Source organism: Hypanus sabinus, unplaced genomic scaffold (assembly GCF_030144855.1).
Source record: "Hypanus sabinus isolate sHypSab1 unplaced genomic scaffold, sHypSab1.hap1 scaffold_1214, whole genome shotgun sequence".
Lineage (NCBI taxonomy): Eukaryota > Metazoa > Chordata > Chondrichthyes > Myliobatiformes > Dasyatidae > Hypanus > Hypanus sabinus.
Genome location: NW_026779275.1, coordinates 35,952 through 57,806, shown reverse-complemented (window position 1 = coordinate 57,806; position 21,855 = coordinate 35,952). Strand labels below are relative to the sequence as shown.

The 21,855-nt window shown below is 44.1% G+C and overlaps 1 protein-coding gene across 3 annotated transcripts in view; it reads right to left on the bottom strand.

Moving 5' to 3' along the window:
* LOC132386567 (uncharacterized) overlaps nucleotides 1-21,855 on the bottom strand; it is a 49,358-nt gene that overhangs the window by 10,111 nt on the left and 17,392 nt on the right. For all 3 annotated transcript variants that reach the window (XM_059958844.1, XM_059958845.1, XM_059958846.1), the window contains exons 2-6: nucleotides 10,958-11,003; nucleotides 10,260-10,321; nucleotides 8,924-8,998; nucleotides 4,238-4,303; nucleotides 3,592-3,637 (exon numbers count right to left, since the gene is read on the bottom strand). In XM_059958844.1, coding sequence (XP_059814827.1) covers nucleotides 3,592-3,637; nucleotides 4,238-4,303; nucleotides 8,924-8,998; nucleotides 10,260-10,321; nucleotides 10,958-11,003 — 295 coding nt within the window. The remainder of the gene's footprint in view (nucleotides 1-3,591; nucleotides 3,638-4,237; nucleotides 4,304-8,923; nucleotides 8,999-10,259; nucleotides 10,322-10,957; nucleotides 11,004-21,855) is intronic.

The following is a 21,855-nucleotide window of genomic DNA, read 5'->3' as shown; positions in this document are numbered from 1 at the left end:
TCAGTAATGTACACATGTATCAGTAGTCCCTTCGTGGTCCGAAGGTACCCTGGCAAGGCGGCAGCGTATTGTAACAATCAACGTAGCGTTTTATAGCAGTCGCAAATGGGTTCAATTCCCCACCGTCCACATCAACATTCTCAGCTGTAAAGAATTCTCCGTTCTCCCCGTGATCGCGTGGGTTTCCTCCGAGTGCTCTGGTGACCTCCCACATTACATTGGTCATGGATAGGCATTTGTCGGCAGATATGTTGGCACTCGAAGTGTGCCAATCCTGGCAAATTACCGCAGCACATCCTCAGAATGTGTTGGGCACAAATGATAACGGCGGATTTACTGTCTGTAACAATGTAGCTGTGACAAATCGGCCAAAGAACGGGGAACATAAAGAAGTAGAACAGGCCCTTCGGCCTACAGTACTGAGTCGGGTCAATTAAAGTCGTAATCAACTGGTTACCGAAACTAAGTTCCTCTGTCTTCACATTGTCCTGACCCTAACATTTCCCTTCGTGTGCCTGTCTAAACGCCTCGGGAAAATCTCTATTTTATCTGTTTCTCCCAAAATGAGAAGGCTGAAAGGGATACCTGTATGAGGGCGGTCTGGCAGTTCTTGGGCTGTAATTGCTGGAGTTCAGGAGAATGAAGGGGGATCTCGTAGAAACAGTTAGAATGTTAGAAGACCTGAAAGGAGTAGAAATGGCAAGTAGAAGATTCTAGGACAATTTGGCACGACTTCAGAATTGAAGGACGTCCTTTTAAAACTGAGAAACGCGGAGAAATTACTTTATTCAGAGTGCGGTAACTCTGTAGAATTTGTTGCCCCGAGCGGTATTGGAGTCACTGGGTGTACTTAAGGCTGAGATAGACAGGTTCTTGATTAGCCAGTGCATCAAAAGGTATGGGGTAAAAGCAGTGGAGTGTGGATGACTGGAAGAATTGTATCAGCCCATATTTGAATGGTGAAGTCTAGATGTGCAGAATAGCCGAGTTCTACACCTATATTTTATGGCTTTATGATCTAACACACGCAGGTCGCACACTCGAGGCACTCAGGGCACTCGGGGTGAAAACTGTTGTCTGTAAAACCTCAGAGAGTCATAGAGAATAGAACACATCCCTTTAGCAAACTAATCCATGCAATGACTATTACAACTGCTGCTCCAGTCGACCTGCACCGAGACCAAATATTTCCAGACCCCTATCATCCATGTAACAATCCAAACCTCTCTTAAATGGTCAAATCGTGTTCGCATGCCTCACTTGTGCGGGTAGATCATTCTACACTCGCACGAAATTCTGAGTGAAGAGGTTCCCCCTCATGTTTCTTTTAAACGTTTCAGCTTTCACACTTGACCCAGGAGACTGGTTGTAGTCCCACGCTAACCCAGTGGAAAAAGCCTGTTTGCATTTACCCAATGTACACCACTCGTAACATTGTAAACATCTTTCAAAACCACTCTCAATCTTTTATCTTCCAGGAAATACTGGCCAAACCTTCTCCATGTTTCCTTGTATTGCAGGTGCTCTGGATACGGCAATGTCTTTGAAAATTTTCACTGTACTGTTTCTTAATTACATCTTTTCTGTATGAAGCTAACCACAAATGCAGTCAATACTCTAAATTGGGCTTTACCAACGTCTGAAGCACCTTCAACACAAGATCTCATCTCCTGTACTCAACACATTAATTAATGAAGGTCAATGTGCTGAACGGTTTCACGACGACCCTATCTATACATGGCGACACTTTCAACGATTTATGTACCATATTTCAGATCATTCTATTCTACCACACTGTTCAGTGTTCTGATGTTCACTATGTAAAACTTATTGCGTTTAGTCCTGCCAAAGTGTAAACCCTCGCACTTCGCTGCATTAAGTTCTACCTGCCATAATTTAGGCCATATTTCCAGCTGGTGCATATCCCACTGGAAGCCAAGATAGTCTTCCCCGCTGTCCACTACACACCAGACTTGGTGTCATCGGCATTCTGCTGCCCCAGCTAACCACATTATCATCAGTCGTGTTGATATAGATGAAAGGAAACAACAAAGAACACAGCACAGTCTATAACACATCAATTATCCCAGGCCACAGTCTGAGAGACATCCATCTTCTGCCACTATCTGGTTTCTCGCACAAAGCTTCTCCCACAATGCCTTGCCTTCATCCATTTATTTTCCTGGTAACTTCCTGATAAACTTATAAATTGGTTAGAAATAAACTACCAGGCATGAGCCCATGCCAATGGTACTTAATTAGTCAACTTCTATCCATCAGGTCCTTTGGAATAAGTTCCAGTAACGTTTCCTCAACTGATGTCAGAAATTCGGCCTATAATTTTGTGGATTATATTTAAAGCCTGAAAGACAGCGGAATAACATTGGTTATCCTCTCATCCTCTGGTATCTCTCCAATTGCAAAGCATGTTTTAAATGTTTCTGCTCAGGCCCAAGCAATGTCTGAGATGGCTCTCTGTGGTGTCCAAGGGAGCACATTATTAGTTCCTGGGTATTTATCCAGTCTGGTATGCCTCAGGTTAGAAAACACATCTTCATCTGTCATCTGTAGAGAGCCCATGAAGGTTCTGCACTTTGCCTCACTTCCATAGAATCCGTGCGCAAATCTTCAGGAAAAACAAACATCCTCCATCTCCTTTGGCTCGACACATGGATTCTAATCTTCCAGCGGAGCAATTCTGGCCCTTGACAATCCCTTTGCTCTTAACATTTCTATATAATTGCTTAGGGTTCACCTTGCCTGCTCGTTATGCCTTCGTTTAGCCCTCTAGAATCCTTCCTCAAGTGCTATCTTGCAATTCCTGTACTCCATAATCACCTCATTGGTTCCTACCTGGCTATACTTGTGAAGTACATTTTTTTATTTTTTTTAATAATGGCCTCAATAACTTTTGAAAACCAAGTTTCTCTATACTTGTTACTCTTCACTATTATTCTGACATGCACATAGAAGTTTTGTAGTCTCAACATGTTGTTTTTGAAGTCCTTCCACCAACAGAGAAAAAAAAATCACAACTGACGGCCTCCTGCACACTTCGATGTTATTACCGCCTCTCACGGAAAACACATGTCAGAGTTACTTCTCAAACATTTACAGCATTAATGACCTCACCTCAGCTACCACCGCTTCAAGAAAGCAATCCGAGTGTGTGCAAATTCCTACTAGAGCACAGATCCACTAATTCAGTAATCATCCTAGTAAAGCTTCTTCGTACCATCTCCAGAAGACACATCTTTCTAAAAGTCCTTAATTTACCTGTGGGGCCAAGGTGGGTAGTCAGTTGGCTGCAGTTCTCCAGCTGCGTCTGACTCCCCGGAGCTGAGGGATAAGCAGCTCCATAATTCAGAACCAATGACGGAGGAACGGAGACAATTCGTCCCTACGGCCTGAGGAAAAATGACGTTGACGGGAATCTGTACGTGGTGGTGTCGGGTAAATAGAGGCTCAGATGTCAACAGTGAAAAATGACCTGTGACAGGGAGGTTCTCTGGGAAACAGATGTAGCTGAATTAGAGACGGGCTGTCTGGGGGAAGGAGGAAAGGAAAAGTAACAGTCAGCGATCACATTACCTCATAATCCGCAGTGGAGCAGAGGACATCATATCCCAAGCAATGACTGGAAGCAAAAACACAATGAGAGCGTCAGAAGCTCAATAGACAATGCAATCAAGCATCCCACAAATCAGTGGATTCTCTGATGTGTGCCATCAGAAGAGAAGGGCTCTCAGATCAAACCCAACAGTGTAAGAAGGTACGACATTGAGAGAGCCGTGAGCTGAACATGGGGGATGTCATCTGGTGGGAGGCTGGTTTGCGGAAGGACACCATGCTGGATAGGGGACCACAAATGTATTTTTTGAAAGGAGCTCGGTTCTCAGCTCTCATATTGTATGTTGCCGAGTGTCCACCATTACTGATGTGGCTCGGTACAAGTGTTTAATCCAACTACTCAGTTGTGGTTCTTGCCTCGGTTTCCGTCGCAGGGTGAATCAGGATTTAAGCGATATGGATTTAAGAGACGGAGTTTGTGAATGAAAGCCGTGTTGGGGAGGGCGGCTGGTCCCGGAAAACTGATTGAAGGAGGGAGGCGAGGCAGGCAGTGTCTGGTCGGAGGGAGTGCAGCACACGGAGGCAGCAGGGGCAGGGAGACAAGGAATCGGGATAGAGTGGCAGATGGTGGGACTGCGGCAGGAAAGGAATTTGATTCTTGTCTTACTCTTTGCTCAAGCCTTCCACGCTGGCCAGCAAGGCGACAAGCAGAAACTCGGGCAGCATTGTTACCCTATGAGAAACGGAAACAGTCACTATCCAGTATTTGCCATGGGCATAAAGCCATTCACAGGGTTATACAGCAAACAGCCCATCGGCCCGCCGAGCCAGTTCTAGTACTCAACATCATTGTATTGCGAAATTATTCGTACATTGGCTATAATCCCACAATTTTAACTGGCTCATCTCGGTACAGGGGATGGAGTGTCAGTGTATCTCTACCCAAGCACTATCCTTCCCACTGCATCGCAGCGGATTCTGGTCAGCATCCTCGACAGCAGGAGAGCCAGCCCTAGTTTATTCCGGTCACTTCACAGTCCTGGTGAGCCTCTCACTCCGCCTCTTCGATCTATGTTGTGTGCGACTGAAGCCTCCGCTACATGGGATAACGTTCCCGCCGTGTGAACTATGCATGCCCTCCATCGGTTAGAACACCTCCTCCACTCCAGGAAAAGACAGAGTTTCTGTCAGAGAGATGGGGAAGGAGGGAGTGCGAGAGGATAGGCGGGAGAGGAAGAATGATTAAGTGGAATTGGACAAACATGGTAAGGAAGATGTAAGAGTGGGTTGAGGGTAGGGCTGGTCGGACAGAAGGAGAGAGTTTGGTGTGGAGTGTACAAATAAGCTTTGCACTGTACTCATACATGAGATAAACAAATTCAGTCAAATCTCAGCCAAGCAGAGATGTTTCATTTCTAAAGCGCCTTCCCACCTTCTCTGCTGCCCAGACCAACTTACGTTTCTCTCCCTCCTCAGTTCTAATAAAGTGTACTTCATCTAATGTCCCTCCCCTTCCTCTCCTGACAGCTCCTGTCTGCCATAAGTATTTATTTATTGCAATTTACAATGTTTCACACTCACGCTGTGCTGTTGGAACAGAAGAAGAAATTGCACCAAATATGTTAACGATGATACACTTCGTTCCGAGATTGATTACCAATTTCATCCCTTGATAATGGAGCAGGTCCCTGATCCAAAACAACTGAGTCAGAGAAAACATCCTCGCTGACTCCATCCTGCTGAGACTTCGCCCATTGGAGCGTGTCTATCCGTTTATCTATCGATCTATTGATCTACACATCAGTCGGTCGGTTTATCCATCTTATCTATCAATTTCCCTTTACTTACGTACTTATTGGGAATTTTCTGCCTTTGCACTGCATTGCAGCTACAAAAACACGTTTCACGTCACACAGTGAATGTCAGTGATAATAAATATGATCCCGAATTCTCAAACAAGACAAAACGTGCATAAGCCGGAAATCAGAGCAACACACACAAAATGCTGGAGGAACACCACAAGACAGCAGCATCTATGGGGGGATAAAATGTTTGGTGCAAGAGACAGATGGCCGTAGAAGAAAGAAAACAAAATTGGGGAGGAGCAAAAGAGGGAGGTGACGGGCGGGCAAGGATATTGGGTGAGAGGGGGCAAGGGGGATGGGAAATGGTGAAAAGGGGAGGGGGCGTGGGGACATCGGTTTTGGTGCCGTCAGGTTGTTCTGGTAAATGCTTGTCCACGTTGTCTCCCAATCTCCGTTGAGTCTGGTCAATATACTGGAGGCCTCACCGGGAGTGACAATGGCCATCATTCTGAGACAGATGTCCATGGAAGAAAGAAATAAATGGGGTGTTGGGGGGGGACTACTAGAGAGAGGCGATTGGCGGGCAAGCAGATAAGGTGAGGGGCGGGGGAAGGGGATGGGAAATGGTGAAAAGGAATTAAGTGTGGCCTCATCATGACAGTGATTGATGGACATGTCGAGACAGGAATTGGAACTGGAATTAAAATCGCTGGCCACTGGGAGATCCCGCTTCTTCTGGCGGACTGAGCGCAGGTCTTTTTCAAAGCCGTCTCTCAGTCTACGTCGAGCCTCGTTGATGTACACGAGGCCACACCGGGAGCACAGAACACAATAAATGATCCCAACAGACTCACAAGTGAAGTGTCGCCTCATATGAAAAGACTGTTTACAGCTCTGAATGTAAGTGAGGGAGGTGTAGGGGCTGGTGTAGTACTTGTTCCATTTACAAAGATAAGAGCCAGGAGGGAAATTCAGTGGGGAGGGACAAATGGACAAGGGAGTCACGTAGGGGCGATCCGTATGGAAAGTGGGGGGGAGCTGCAGGAACTATACATCGTTCAACTCTGCTACATGTAAATACTCCATCCCCTTCTCTCAATTCCTCCATCACCGCTGCATATGATCTCAGGATGAGGCTGTTCATTCCAGTGGGCATCCATTTTAATTCCGCTTCCCATTCCCATTGTTGTATGTCCATCCATGGCCCCTCCTCTGTTGATGCGGGCACACTTATATTCTGTACAGGTGGTCTCCAACCTGATAAACTGAATACCGATTTTTCAAATTTCCACTAATGCCCTCTAAACCACCGACCCTACTCCCCCCCCCCCCCCCACATTCTATGTCCCATCTCCTTTTCCCTCTCTCACAGTATCTCCTTGACCGTCCATCGCCTCCCTCTGGTGCTCCTACAATTTTTTTTCTGTTTTAAATGGTCCTGTGTCTTTCCCTTTCCAAGCTAATTATAACATCACCACTGCCTCCGCTCCAGGTTTCACCTAACACCTAGTGTTTCACTCTCCCCACCCAGTGCCTTTTAAATCTACTCCTCAGCTGTTATTTTTTCTCCAGTCCTGCCGAAGTGTTTTCGGCCTGAATCTCGGACTGCACTTCTTTTTTTCAGTGATGCTGTTTGGCCTGCTGAGATCCTAAAAGCATTTTTTGTGATTCTCTTTCTGGTTATCAATAGAGGAGAAACCAGTTTCCATCCCTCCGGAATTTTCACCAAAGCTGTCAACAATACGACAGGTACATTAGCAAAAATTAAACGCATTGACATGCCCGGGGAGAAGTACAAGGTATAGACTGGGTTAGTGACTGATCCCCTATGGTGATCTGTATTCTCTGGGTATGGTGCAACAGCTCCTCTAACTGGGCATCAACAGCAACAGATCTCTTTTAATTTAATAATGACTATGTCTTCTACGCCAAAGACCCTTATAGTTATCCACAGGGTTTTCCATTGCCACCTTCCCACACACTCACTCAGACGCTCCGTATCCCCTTACATTATCCCACGCCTTGCCCTTCGCTCATACCGTCACTCTGGTGAGTGTGGTCAGAAACCTTGGTAATAGAACCTGGGACAGTTCATGGGTTGACATCGCTGTGACCTGAGCACCACTGACCGTGATTTCCCTCTTCTCATAGAGTGCGCACATGACAGAGATGCACGTAGACACACTGTTCGTTGTGTGGTTATTAACCGAGCCTCATGTCACCAACGTCTCCCACACGCTGATTTGTATGAAACAGAGTCTCTTTGGTTGGGATGAAGACGATATTGGAGGGTAAAGATCGAGGTGGATACATATATTCTAGTAGAAATGGATGGCTGGGGGTGGGTTATTGCATAATGGGGACAGAGACAGAGGGACGAATGGCGGCAAGATAGACAGTGAGAAAAAGAGATAGAGAGATGAAATACTGGAGGAAGTGGGAAAAAAACTGAATATTAACAGACAGAGAGGTAGGAGGGTGTGAGTTAGATGGAGTGGGATAGAGAGAGGAGAGAAAGATATGAAATTGAGAGAGAGAGAGGACTTTACGTCCAGCATAATCCCTAGTCTTTATCATCCAGTGACTGTAGTTCCACTGCAGAGACTCTAAGTGCTATGGCTTGCCTCAGAGCTGACTTGCTGTACTGAATGTGCATTTGCCCAGAGTCTCTAGATACGGAGAAATGACACAGGCTGCTGCTATCTGGAACAGCAAATGCAGGAGAAGAGAAACAAATTGTGATTTTAAGTGTCTTTCATCTCTGCGTATGGTGCAATAGTTCCTCAATCTGCGTATCACCACCAACATATCTCTTTTCATTTAATCATGTCTCTGTCTTCTCTACGAAAGTAGATACCCTTACAATAATCCACGGGATTTTCCATTCCCACCTTCCCACACACTCATTCAGCCTTTCCTCATCCCCTTTCATCATCCCACGCCCTGCCCTTCGCTCATACCGTCACACAGGTGAGTGTGGTCAGAAACCTTGGTAATAGGACCTGTGACACCCCTCAGTTCATGGGCTGACATCGCTGTGACCTAAGCACCACTGACCGTGATTTCGCTCTTCTCATAGACTGCGCACATCACAGAGATGCATGTAGACCCAGTGTTCCTGATGTAATTATTAACCGAGCCCCAGGTTTAACCTCACATGCTGATTTGTCTGATACAGAGTCTCTGGATGGGATGAAGATGATATTGGAAGGTAAAGATCGAGGTGGATACATATATTCCAGTAGAAATGGAGGGCTGGATGTGGGATATTGCATAATGGGAACAGAGACGGAGGGACGAATGGCAGAGAGAGACAGAAAGAAAGAGAGATGAAATTGTAAGACGGATACTGGAGGAAGTAGGAGAGAAAGGAGCCGGAACTGAGATAGAGAGGTAGGAGATGGTGTGAGTAAGAGAGAGAAAGAGAGGACAGAGAGACATAGAGAGAGAGAGGGAGGGAGAGGGAGAGGGGGTGAGAGGGAGAGAGAAACATGATACGTACAGCATAATCACTTGTCTACTGCCAGACGCTAAGTGCTACTGCTTACCTCAGTGTCGACTTGCTGTACTGGGTGTGCACTTGTCCAGAGCCTCTATATATGGAGGGATGACACGTGCTGTTGCTATCCAGAACAGCCAATGCAGGAGAAGAAAAAACAACTCATGATTTTAAGTATTCCAACCGCAAGTATTGCATCATCGAATGGAGCTACATTGTGCAAACCAAAGCTCATTAATTAACCAGGACACCACATCAATATCACAAACATGAGCGGATCCAGACAGCCGCTGAACCCGCCACCTAATTTGCCTACTGTGAGGACAGGATGTGAGACACCTCACAGTTTTCCACAAAGCTTCCAAATTAACCTGAATCACTTCAGCAAATGAGAGAAGGCATCAACATCGTTAGAGTCCCAGGTTGGTCGTCATTGCTTTTCCGCTGCACCCGTTCTGTTGCCCAGGTAATGACGCTCAGTGATGTTATTGGAGTAGAGTCCAGGGTAGCACTGTCCACCCACAGGTCGGATCCAGTGGCAGGAGTTGAGGAAACGACCTCAGATAAAAACCCTCCGTGCAGCAATGCCGACTGCGAAACTGTGCGCTCATGTAGACTCACGGTGAAGAATGACCCCGGCATGTTCGACCGCACAAGAGACAGTGGCGCAGGTTCCCCATGCGTTTCAAATTAAACCAAAGCATTTTTCCCGGCGACACTCAATGCCAATTAGGGTTTGGACTGTCTGCGAACACGCTCTGCAATTGACTGAATCAGAGAAGCATAGGGTTTCAGATCAGAAACAACCAAGCGATCTTACCTTAACACACATTCCTGGACGATTTGAAATTAAACGCTACATCACCAATAAAGCTAAAGCAATTAATACAATAGCAGATCTCTTTTCAAAAATTAGGAACATATGCGTCAGTGCGTGCAATGCCCTGCCGGCAATGGTGCTGGAGGCGGATACGGTAGGGTCTATTAAGATATGTAGGTAGGTTCATGGATCTTAGGAAAATAGAGGGCTATAGGTAAGCCTAGTAATGTCTCAGGTAGGGACATATTCGTGACAACTTTGTTGGCCGCAGGGCCTGTATTGTGCTGTTGGTTTTCTGTGTTTCCATGTTACTCTGAACAAGGTAAATGCAGAACATTAAACAGCGAGAAAGAAGTAATAGAGTTAGTCAAATTTAAAACCGATTAGCATGATACCAAACAACAGATAGATGACAATGAAGTATATAGGTATCTAAGAGTCAAAGCAAAAAAAAAAATCCGACTGCGACAGAGTCAAAACTTTCCACAAAATTTACCTCAGGCTTAAGAAAATCTGGCAAACAAAGCTCAATAGTAGACATAAAACAAGTGCAATAAACACTTACGGTATATTCGAAATAATGTCTTCGTTTGTCAACAAATTTCGGCTCGATATCAATCTGGAAAACTTACAAAGAAAAATAAGACCTCAAAGGAGAAACTTTTTGAAAGAAAAATGTACCCTCCAGCACACTTAGATTAACATTACTGAGGACAGAAGGGGAAGAATAAAAACAGACATTAAACAATAACATGAAACCCCGCTGGTTTCCCAGGCTGCGTAAGTCTATTCGGTCTTGCCGAGCCCGTGATACTCAGAGCTCTCCCACCGCAAACCCCGTTCAGTGTGGATGCTGTGTACTTTTCTGCCCTGTTATAACGTCAGTGCTAAGAAATAATAAACAGCAGGCGGCATAAGATGAAAGGAATTATAATTATGAATCTTAACTAAAGGTTTAGAAAAGAAAATAAGGATAGAAAAAACACAAATGGGCCAATTATAATTAAACTTTACTCTTCCAACTGACATATTGACCAATCCTCTGTCAACTGTGAACCCTTGCTCCATCTAATGACGATTAGCCTAACAAAAGATCCAGTTCACTTTCGAAAATACCCGTTATCGCTGACCGTAACCCAAATTCACTTGCTACAGAAAAACCATTACATTAGCAGTAGAAACACTTCCCGGGTGTTAAATACTAAACAGTCAGATAACACTTCTAATAATATAGTTCCATCAAAAAAAAAACAGAATTCGTACCTCATGTGAACATATACATTCTGACAAGGAGTACACACCATTACACCTAAAGGAAAGAACAACCCAGAAAGCTTATGACATAGTCACTACAGGAGAAGCAGTTAACAAATGGGGGAACATGACTCTCCCTCGAACACTAGTCCGTCATCTGAGCAGACTAGATGTCTACAACGAAGCTTCCAAAGCCTGACTCACATCGGGAGACCTCATTCCAGAAACGGAAGGGCCCCTTGTGGCATTACAGGGCCACCTGGTGAATACAAAAATATCAAAAATACAGAATAAACGACCAGGAAATATGTCAGAAATTCGGGAGTGTCAAGGACAATGCATGTGAAGTTGCCATTGGAAGAGAGAAGGTTCTTTGGATATCGAAACCTGAAGTTTTAAAAGCCTCCTGGACAAGATATTATGCCCCAGCAGGGTCCTAATACGTGGAGCACATGATTGTGGAAGCAACAATCGTGATCTTTCAAGTGTCAATTGAATCTGGCATGGATCCGGGAAAATGGAAAATTGCAAATGTCACTCAAACTGTCAGGAAGAGAGAGAGACAGAAGAAAGGACAGGACAATTAGGCTGATTTCAGTGTCTAGGAAGATGTTTAAATTGAGTATTACAGTCAACACATTTTCTGACAAGTGTCTGCAAGTTTTCATCAAGGGTAGGTTTTGCTTGACAAAGCTTTTGGAATTCCTTCAGAGATCATCAAGCAGAATAGATAATGTGGAATCGGTAGCTGTTCTGTTCTTGGATTCTTAGAAGACCTCTGATCAGGCATCAGACATGAGGCTGCTAAAAATGTCAAGATCCGCGGTATTACATGATCGATGCTAGCATTGAGAAAACAACGACTGTTTAGCAGGTAGGAAAGAGTGAGAATAACGAGAGCCTTTTCTGGTAGGCTGTCGGTGACTAGTGGTATTCCACAGCGGTCTACGTTGGGATCACTTACGTTATATGTAAGAACTTTACGGATACTGTTGGTCGGGATGACCTACCTGGGACAAGTTGCAGTGGTTGTGTCTCTGGCACCGAGCCTGGACCCTCAGCTCAGAAGGGAAGGAGAGAAAAGAGGAGAGCAGTTGTGATTGGGGATTCGATAGTTAGGGGGACAGATGAGAGGTTCTGTGGAAGAGATCGAGAATCCAGGATGGTCTGTTGCCTCCCAGGTGTCATGATATCTCGGATCGAGTTCTCAGTATTGTCAAGAGGGAGGGTGAGCAGCCGGATGTCATGGTCTATGTCGGGACCAATGACGTGGATAAGAAGAAGGAGGAGGTTCTACAAAGAGGATTTAGGGAGTCAGGTGCACAGCTGAAGGACAGGACCAGCTACATGCTAGTAAGGCCAGAAATAAGAAGATAATGCAGCTAAATACGTGGCTAAGGAGTTGTTGCAGGAGGGAGGGCTTCATGTTTCTGGACAATTGGGCTTTGTTCCAGGGAATGTGAGACCTGTTCCGATGGACAGGTTGCAGCTGAACTGGAGGGGGAATAACTTCCTTGTGGGAAGGATTGCTAGTGAATCCCCGGGGGGTTTATTCTAGATATGCAGGGGGAGCAAAACTAGAATATTAGAGCAGATAGTGAGGTGGAGGAGGGTAAAGGTCATGTGAGATCTGCAATTATAGTGCATGGAGTAAAGCCAGATCTGACATATAAAGAGGCTTTGAAGAAAGAGAAGCAGAAAAATGCATGTAAATTTAGTAAGGAGGAAGGGAAAAAGTGCCTGTACTTCAAAGAAAGAAGCATCAGGAACAAAGGTGATGAACTGAGAGCTTGGATACATACATGGAATTATGATGTAGTGGCCATTACAGAGACATGGCTGGCACCAGGGCAGAAAGGGATTCTCAATATTTGTGGATTTCAGTGCTTTAAAATGGATGGGAGGAGGGATGAAGGGTGGTGTTACAGGTCAGGGATACTATTACAGCTACAGAGAGGGTGGGTAATGTTGCAGGATCATCTTCTCTGTCAGTATGGGTAGAAGTCAGGAACAGGAAGGGAGCAGTTACTCTACTGGGAGTATCCAATGGGCCCCCTGGGAGCAGATTGGGATTTTGGAAAGGTGCAAAAATAACAGGGTTGTTATCATGGGTGACTTTAACTTCATAAATATTGATTGGCACCTGATTAGTTCAAATAGTTCATAAAACATACAACAGTACAACACAGTACAGGAAATTCGGCCTACAATGTTGTGCCGAACTTTAAAGCCTGCCTCCCATATAACCCCCCACCTTAAATTCCTCCATATACCTGTTCAGAAGTCTCCTAAATTTCACTAGTGTATCTGCCTCCACCACTGACTCAGGCAGTGCATTCCACGCACCAACCACTCTCTGAGTAAAAAGCCTTCCTCTAATATCCTCCTTGACCTTCCCTCCCTTTACCTTAAAGCTATGTTCTCTTGTACCGAGCAGTGGTACCCTGGGGAAAAGGCGCTGGTTGTCCTCTATGTCTATTCCTCTTAATATCTTGTATATCTCTATCATGTCTCCTCTCATCCTCCATCTCTCCAGAGAGTAAAGCCCAGTCTCCCCAATCTCTGATCATAATGCATACTCTCTAAACCAGGCAGCATCCTGATAAATCTCCTCTGTACCCTTTCCAATGCATCCACATCCTTCCTGCAGTGAGGTGACCAGAACTGGACACAGTTCTCCAAGTGTGGCCTAACCAGAGTTTTACATAGTTGCATCATTACATCGCTACACTTAAACTCTATCCCTTGACTTATGAAACCTAATACTCCATAAGCTTTCTTAGCTACCGTGAACTGAACTAGAAGGGGACTACCATCTTGTGGGAAGTTTTGCTACTGATAGTGAGGTGGAGGAGGATAAATGTCATGCGAGAGCTGCAAGTATAGTGCTTGGAATAAAACCAGATCTAGCTTATGAAGAGGCTTTGAGGAAAGGGAACAGAATAAAGGGTGTAAAGGTAGTAAGATTGAAGGGCTAAAGTGCATGTATCTCAATGCAAGAAAAATCAGGAACAAAGGTGATCAACAGAGAGCTTGGATACATACATGGAATTATGATGTGGTGGCCATTACAGAGGCTTGGCTGGGACCAGGGCAGGAATGGCTTCTCAATATTCCTGGATTTCAGTGCTTTAAAAGAGATAGAGAAAGGGAAATGGAAAGGAAGGGTGGGCATTACAGGTCAGGGATACTATTACAGTTACAGAAATTGTGGGTAATGAAGCAGGATCCTCTTTTGCGTCAATATGTGTAGAAGTCAGGAACAGGAAGGTAGCAGTTACTCTATTGGGAGTATTCTATAGATCCCCTGGTAGCAGCAGAGATACAGAGGAGCAGATTGGGAGCCAGATTTTGGAAAGGAGCAAAAATAACAGGGTTGCTACCATGTGTGACTGTAACTTCCCTAATATTGATTGGCAACTGATTAGTTCCAGTGGTTTAGACGGGGCAGAGATTGTTAAGTGCATCCTGGACGGATTTCTGTCACAGTATGTTGACATTCCTACTAGGGGTAACACCATAGTAGATCTAGTATTAGGTAATGAAACGGGTCAGGTCACAAATCTCTGTGTGTGAACATCTGGGGGATGGTGACCCTGGCCTTTAACTTTATCATGGAAAAGGAGAGAATCAGGGAGGACAGGAAGATTTTTAATTTGGGAAGGGCAAATTATGAGGCTATAAGTCTAGAAATTGCAGGTGTGAATTAGGATGATGTTTTTGCAGGGAAATGTACTATGGACATGTGGTCGATGTTTAGGGATCTCTTGCAGGATGTTAGGGATAAATTTGTCCCAGTGAGGAAGGTAAAGAATGGGAGAGTGAAGGAGCCATGGGTGACAAGTGAGGTGGAGAATCTAGTCAGATGGAAGAAGGCTTAGGAAGCAAGGTTCAGTTGAGTCGATTCAGCAAATAGGATAGCAAGAAAGGAGGTTAAGAAGGGGCTGAGGAGAGCAAGAAAGGAGCATGAGAAGGACTTAGCGAGCTGGGTAAAGAAAAACCCCAAGGCATTCCTCAATTATGTGAAGATGAACAGGTTGACAGGAGTGAAGATAAGACCGGTTTGTGATAAAAGTGGGAAGATGTGCCTGGAGGCTGAGGAAGTGAGCAAGGTCCTCAATGAATACTTCTCTTCGGTATTCACCAATGAGAGGGAACAGGATGAAGGTGATGACAATATGAGTGAGGTTGATGTTCTGGAGCATGTTGATATTACGGCAGAAGAGATTTTGGAGTTGTTAAAATACATTAGGACGGATCAGTCCCCGAGGCCTGATGGAATATTCCGCAAGCTGCTCCACGAGGCGAGGGAAGTGATTGCTGAGCCTCTGGCTAGAATCTTTATGTCCTCGTCGTCCATTGGAATGCTACCGGAGGATTGGGGGGAGGCGAATGTTGTCCCCTTGTTCAGAAAAAAGTGGTAGGGATAGACCGGGTAATTATAGACCATTGAGCCTTACGCCTGTGGTGGGAAAGCTGTTGGAAAAAATTCTTAGAAATAGAATTTATGGACATTTAGAGAATCATGGACTGATCAGGGACAGTCAGCATGACTTTGTGAAGGGCAAATCATTCCTAACAAGCCTGATAGATTTCTTTGAGGTGGTGACCAGGCACATAGATAAGGGAAGTGCAGTGGATCTGATCTACATGGATTTTAGTAAGGCATTTGACAAGGTACCACACGGTAGGCTTATTCAGAAGGTCTGAAGGCATTGGATCCAGGGAAGTTTGGCCAGATGGATTCAGAATTGGCTTGCCTGCAGAAGGCAGAGGGTCATGGTGGAGGGAGTACATACTGATTGGAGGATTGTGACTAGTGGTGACCCACAAAGATCGGTTCAAGGGATTTTTATTAATGACCTGGAAGTGGGTGTAGAAGGGTAGGTTGGCAAGTTTGCAGATGACACAAGGGTTGTTTGTGTTGTGGATCACATTGCGAATTGTCAAAGATTGCAGAGAGACATTGATAGGATGCAGAATTTGGCTGCGAAGTGGCAGATGGAGTTCAGACCGGTGAAGTATGAGGTGGTACACTTTGGAAGGACCAACTCCAAGACACGAAGTACTCTGGGTACTTGGGAGTGTGGATGAGCAGAGAGATACAAGTACAAGTCCACAGATCCCTGAAAGTTGCCTCAAAGGTAGATAGTGTAATTACAAAAGCTTATGAAGTGTTAGCTTTCATAAGTCAAGGGATAGAGTTTAAGAGTCGCTGGGGAATGATGCTCTCTATAAAATTCTGGTTACTCCACAATTGCTGTACTGTGTCCAGTTCTGGTCGCCTCACTGTAGGAAAGATGTGGAAGCATTGGAAAGAATACAGAGGAGATTTACCAGGATGCTGCCTGGTTTAGAGAGTATGCATTATGATCAGAGATTAAGGGAGCTAGGGCTTTACTCTCTTGAGAGAAGGAGGATGAGAGGAGACATGATATACAAGATATTAAGAGGAATAGATAGAGTGGACAGTCAGCTGCTCTTCCAGAGTGCACCACTGTTCAGTACAAGAGGACATGACTTTATGGTAAGGGAAGGAAAGTTCAAGGGGGAATTCTAGAGGAACATGTTTTACTCAGATGGTGGTTGGTGCATGGAAGGCACTGCCTGAGTCAGTGGTGGAGTCAGATACACTAATGAATGTTAAGAGACTACTAGACAGACATATGGAGGAATTTAAGGTGGAGGGTTACATTGGAGGCAGGGTTTAGGGGTCGGCTCAGCATTGTGGGCCGAATGGCCTGTACTGTGCTGTGTTGTTCTATATTCTATGTTCTAACATTCTGCGGAAGTGGAATAGATGGCTTTGTGGTAAAATCTTCAGATGATGCGAACATAGGTAGAGGGGCAGATAGTTTTGAAAAAGCAGACAGGCTCCACAATGATTTAGACAGGTTGGGAAAATGGGCAAAGAGCAAGGAATTGAATTCAGTGTCTTCTCTTGTATGATTAAATAAAAGCACGGAATATTTTAGAATTACTTAAACGTTCATTGGCCGGTTGAGTCACTGCTGCGAAATGCCAATGCGGTGTTAGCATTCATTTCCAGAGGAATAGAATATAAAAGCAAGAAGTAAGGCTGAATAAAACTTCAGAAAACTCTGGGCAGGCTGCTTTTGGTGTACTGTGAGCCGTTTTGGTCTCATTAAGAAGGGATGTGCTATCATCGGAAAAGGTGAGAGCGGTATCATTTGTACAGGAGGGGAATTATAATTAATTAATTAATTTTGAAGGATTAAAATGCAGGAAGAGCTCAGAAGATTAGGCAGCAACTGTGGAACTGACTGCAAGCTGTATTTAGGGCCGCGGAGAAAAGGCAGCTCTGATCTGGAATGGAGGCCACATTCTTGGAGCAGATGCGGATGAGATGAAGGAAAGGAGAAAAGGGAATAGCAGTTTTACAGGAACTGCCAGGGAAGAGATATGGACCAGATAACTGTTGGAGCTGGTATGTTTCTAAAAGAAGAAGGTTGACTATTTATCTCCAGTGATGGAGACACAGAAGGGAGTTGTTAAAATGGACCAAGTGTAGTTAAGGTCAGTGTGAATGTTAGTGGCAAATGTGATGAAATTCACGGCCTCAGAGCAGGTGCATGAAAAGCATCAATGCAGTCATCAGTGTTCTGGAGGACAAGATTGGGAACATTTCTGGGGAAAGTTTGGCACAGGGACGAAGCCCATAGACAGCCTTCGTGCCTGGATCAAGTAGAAGAAGCCAAAAGTAAAATATTGAGGGTGAGGATGAATTCTGCCAGACAGAGGAAAGTGATGACGGATCAGGGTAGAGGCGTATTGAGAATGGTCATTCACGCTGAAAATGAGGCAATCGTGGTCGGAAATTGAACGTTAGAGAAGAGATCACGAGCATGATAAGTTTCGCCGATGTAAGAGGTAAGAGCATTCGAGTACAGTGGGTCAGGAGCAGGCAGCAAATGGGCCTACCCTGAACAGTCGCGATTGTGGATCTTGGGTATTGGGTCAAAATAAACAGATCTGGGCGAAGGATCAGTGAATTTGGCGACAGTGGATGGGAGTTCTGCAGAACTGATGAGGTCAGTAACAGTGTCTTAGACAGTTTTGCGATGCTGTGGAGCTGGGCTTTCTTTATGTGGTAGGGATAAGGAGGTATTGGACTCCACAAATTCAGTCTGAAACATTACAGCAGCATAATCTTTGTCTGGGGGTTTGTTGGTAAGTTTGGGATAGGTGCAGAGAGAGCAGAGTTTAGAGTCGGTAAGACATGAGGAGGAATGCGGCATGGTAGTGTAGCTGACTGATGTCTCGTTGGGAATTAGGGATTAAAAGATCCAAAACAGGGCAGCGAACCAATACGATATGTGGAAGGAGTTCTGCAGAAAGGAGAAATAGAAATCTGTGCGTCGGCTAGAAGGAGCAACACCTTGTATTTATTACTGTTAACACTGATTTAGACAATTTGGACGTTGTGTGTTAAAAAAAGTATGACTCTCCCTTCTCAGGCTCAAGTTGCACAATCAAATATATACAAAAAGCAAAGTTTGTTTGCACCATTCTACGGGAAGATTTTACTTTAGAATCTAGCAATATTGCACAGTCGACGTTTATAGCAGAGGCACTTGGTTCTCGGAACGAGGTGTTGACTGTAGGAAGGGTTGCATCATTTTGAAGAAGTTATTGTGTTTTTTTTAAATCCAAAAAAGTGGCCCAGAAACTCAAAATAATCGAAAAAGTTAAATATGTGGGCAAACTGCCAATGACATAAAGTAGGATACTAAAAGTCTTTTTTTCAGTTACGTAAAGAGTGAAAGGGAGGTGAGAGCTGAAAATAGACCACTGGAAGTGATGCTGGTTAAGTAGTGATAGGGGGAAAGGAAATGGCATATGAGCCGAATAAGAATTTGCATTAGACTTTACTGTGGAAGACATTACCACTGTGGCTAAGGACCGTGCGTGCCAGGCAGAACGAGTGAGAGCCTTTGCTATTACAAATGAAAAAGTGCCAGGGAAACGAAAAGGCATACATTGTATAACACAGAGCTCTTAAAAATGTTGCTGAAGAGATAGCAGATGCATTGGATATGTTCTTTCAAGAATCACTCGATTCTGGTATGGGTTCGGAGGACACTATGATTTCAAATGTCACTGCACATTTTAAGAAGGGAGGAAGGAAAATAAAGAAAAAAACATTTTAAGACTGATAGACTAACCTCAGTAGCTTTGAACGCTTTGGTGTCCAGTATTAACAATGATGTTTCTGGTAATTGGAGATTAATGATAAAGCTGTCAAAAATAGCATGATTTCTGTCAACGGACATCGAGCCTGACAAATCTGAAACAGTTCCTTAAGGACGTAACAAGTCGAATGGAGAAAAGGAAAAGCAGTGGATGTCCTTTACTTGGATTTTCGAAAGGCAGTTGATATGGTGCTACTCATGAGGCTTCATAACAAAATAAAATCACATGGCACTACGGGAAAGATACTGACATGGTTGGAGGGATAGTAGGATAGCAGGAGTCAGCAAGTGGAACAGAGGAGGCAGTTTCTGGTTGGCTGCCAGTAACTGGCAATCTTTCTCAGGGGCTTGTATTAGAATGATACCTCTCATATTGCTTGAGATTGAGATAATGGAATTGATAGCTTTCTTGCAAAGTTCAGAGATGTTCTGAAGATAGTTGGATGTGTCGGTAGTGCCGAGGAAGCAATACGATTGAGGAGGGAAATTTGAGCATCAGGGTATATGGTGAGAGGCCAGGTGTATGTGGTTGAATCAATCCGGGATCAGCCATTACGAACTGATTGAACATTGGTTTGAATGTCTTAATTCTACTCCTTTGTCTAAATGAAAATGCATTTTGACTAAAGGAACAAACGTGCAGAATATTATCTAAGACAATTCAAACATGAGTGGAGCAGAGGACAACTTGCTAGATTCCATGAAGGTTGATTTACAGATTGAGCTTGTTGTAAAGAAGGAAAGTGCAATGTTGTGATTCATTTCAAAGTGGAAAATAACATAAAAACAACAAGATGTTGCTGAGGTTTTATAAGATACTCTTCTGGGAAATATTGCCAATAAGTTTGGCCTTTTAAGTTCTTCCAGTATTTTAATCCTTCAAAGAAATGTTTCCCTTCCTCTGCGATTGATGCTGCACTGCCCTTCTCTGATGTTAGCACATCCGTTCATCGTGGGACCAAAACGGCTCACTGTACTGCATGAACGTCTTCCCCAGTGCTCGATAAAGCTTCATTCAAAATTACACCTTGCTTTTATATTCTATTCCTTCTGAATTGAAGGTTCCACTGCTAATGTAATGGCCATTCTGTAGAAGCTGGGTATGGGATATGGTTAGAGATAACGGGTGTTTTGGAATGTGATCTCGGCCTTTTGTTCAGTGGGGATGGTGTTTCAGTGGAGCAAGGGTCCACAGTCGACTTAGCATCAGTGAATATGCTTTTTGGAATGGTTGGTTTTAAATATAGCGACCCTTCTTGTTCCTCCTTGTTTTATTTTCCCTTTCTTTTCTTCACTGACACTTTAGTTAAGTTAAGATTCCTAGATATTATTCATTTAATCGTATGCTGTGTGCTCTACGCAATTCCTTGGCATTGACTTTGTAACAGAGCAGCAAAGAACAAAACGTCCAGACAAAATGCGGTTTGCGGTGGGAGAGCCCTCTCAATATCACCCGTTAGGCAGGACCTGAGTGTGTATTAACCCAAACTTACGCAGGCAAGTAAACCAGTGGGGTTTCATGTAAATATTTAATGTCTGTATTTACTCTTCCCACTTCTGTCCTCGGTAGTGTTAATTGAAGAGTGCTGGAGGGCAAATATTTTATTTCTGAAAATTTATCTTTTTCAGTTCTTACTGTTCTTTCTAAATTTTCCAGAATGATTTCGGCCGAAATGTGTTGCTAAAACAAAGACGTTAACACGGATATCACAGAAGTGTTCTTTACATTTGTTATTAGCTTCTGAACTTTGGCAGATTTTTGAAAGCCTGAAGTAAATTATGCGGAAAGCTTTTTACATTTGTCGGAATATGTTTGTTTGTTGTAGACACCTAAATACCTACTGTATATGTTCATCCATCTGTTGTATCCTCCCATGGTACTCATTTTTGAATTCAACTAACTCTACTACATCTTCCCCTCTGCTTAATGTTCTGTGGTTATCTAGTCCAATCTATATGTCAGATTTTTTTTCGAAAAAAGTTCTATTATTTGCATTCATTGCTTTAGCTTTAAAGGTGAACTACTGTTTAATTTCAAATAATCAGGAAGGTGTTTTAAGGTGTATTTGGTTTGGTTGCTTCTGACCTGAATCCCTATATTCCTCTGTTTCAGTTGAATTAGAGAGTGGGTTTGAAGACTGTCACAACCCCAGTAGTCTGAGAATGTCGCCCGAAATTGCATGGGTAACCTGCACTGCTGTCTTAGGGGAAGGAACAACGTGCAGGGGCAATCTCTTACAGTGACTCTACATGAGCACACAGTTCTGCAGTATGGATTGCTATGTGAAGTGATTTAACCTGAGGGCGGTGCCCAGGACTGCTGCCACTGGACCTGACCTGTGATTTGACAGTTGTATTTCAGACTCACCCTGCTCGGATTAGAGACAATGACAGTCAGTAGCTAGACAACGGAATAGGTGCATTTCTGTGCAACGTCCAAAATGTGCTGACGCTCAAACTAGGATTCTAACGACACAGATGTCTTCATCTATTTGCATAAGTGGCTGAGGTTCATTCGGAAGCATTGTGGAGAACGGTGAGGTGTCTCACATACTGTCCTCCTCGTAGGCAATGTAGGTCAGCTGCTGTCTGGATCCACTCATGTTTGTGACATTGCGGCGGTGTCCTAGTTAATTACTGAACAGCTGTTTGCACAAAGTAGCTCCATACGATCATAAGAACATTAAAAAAAAG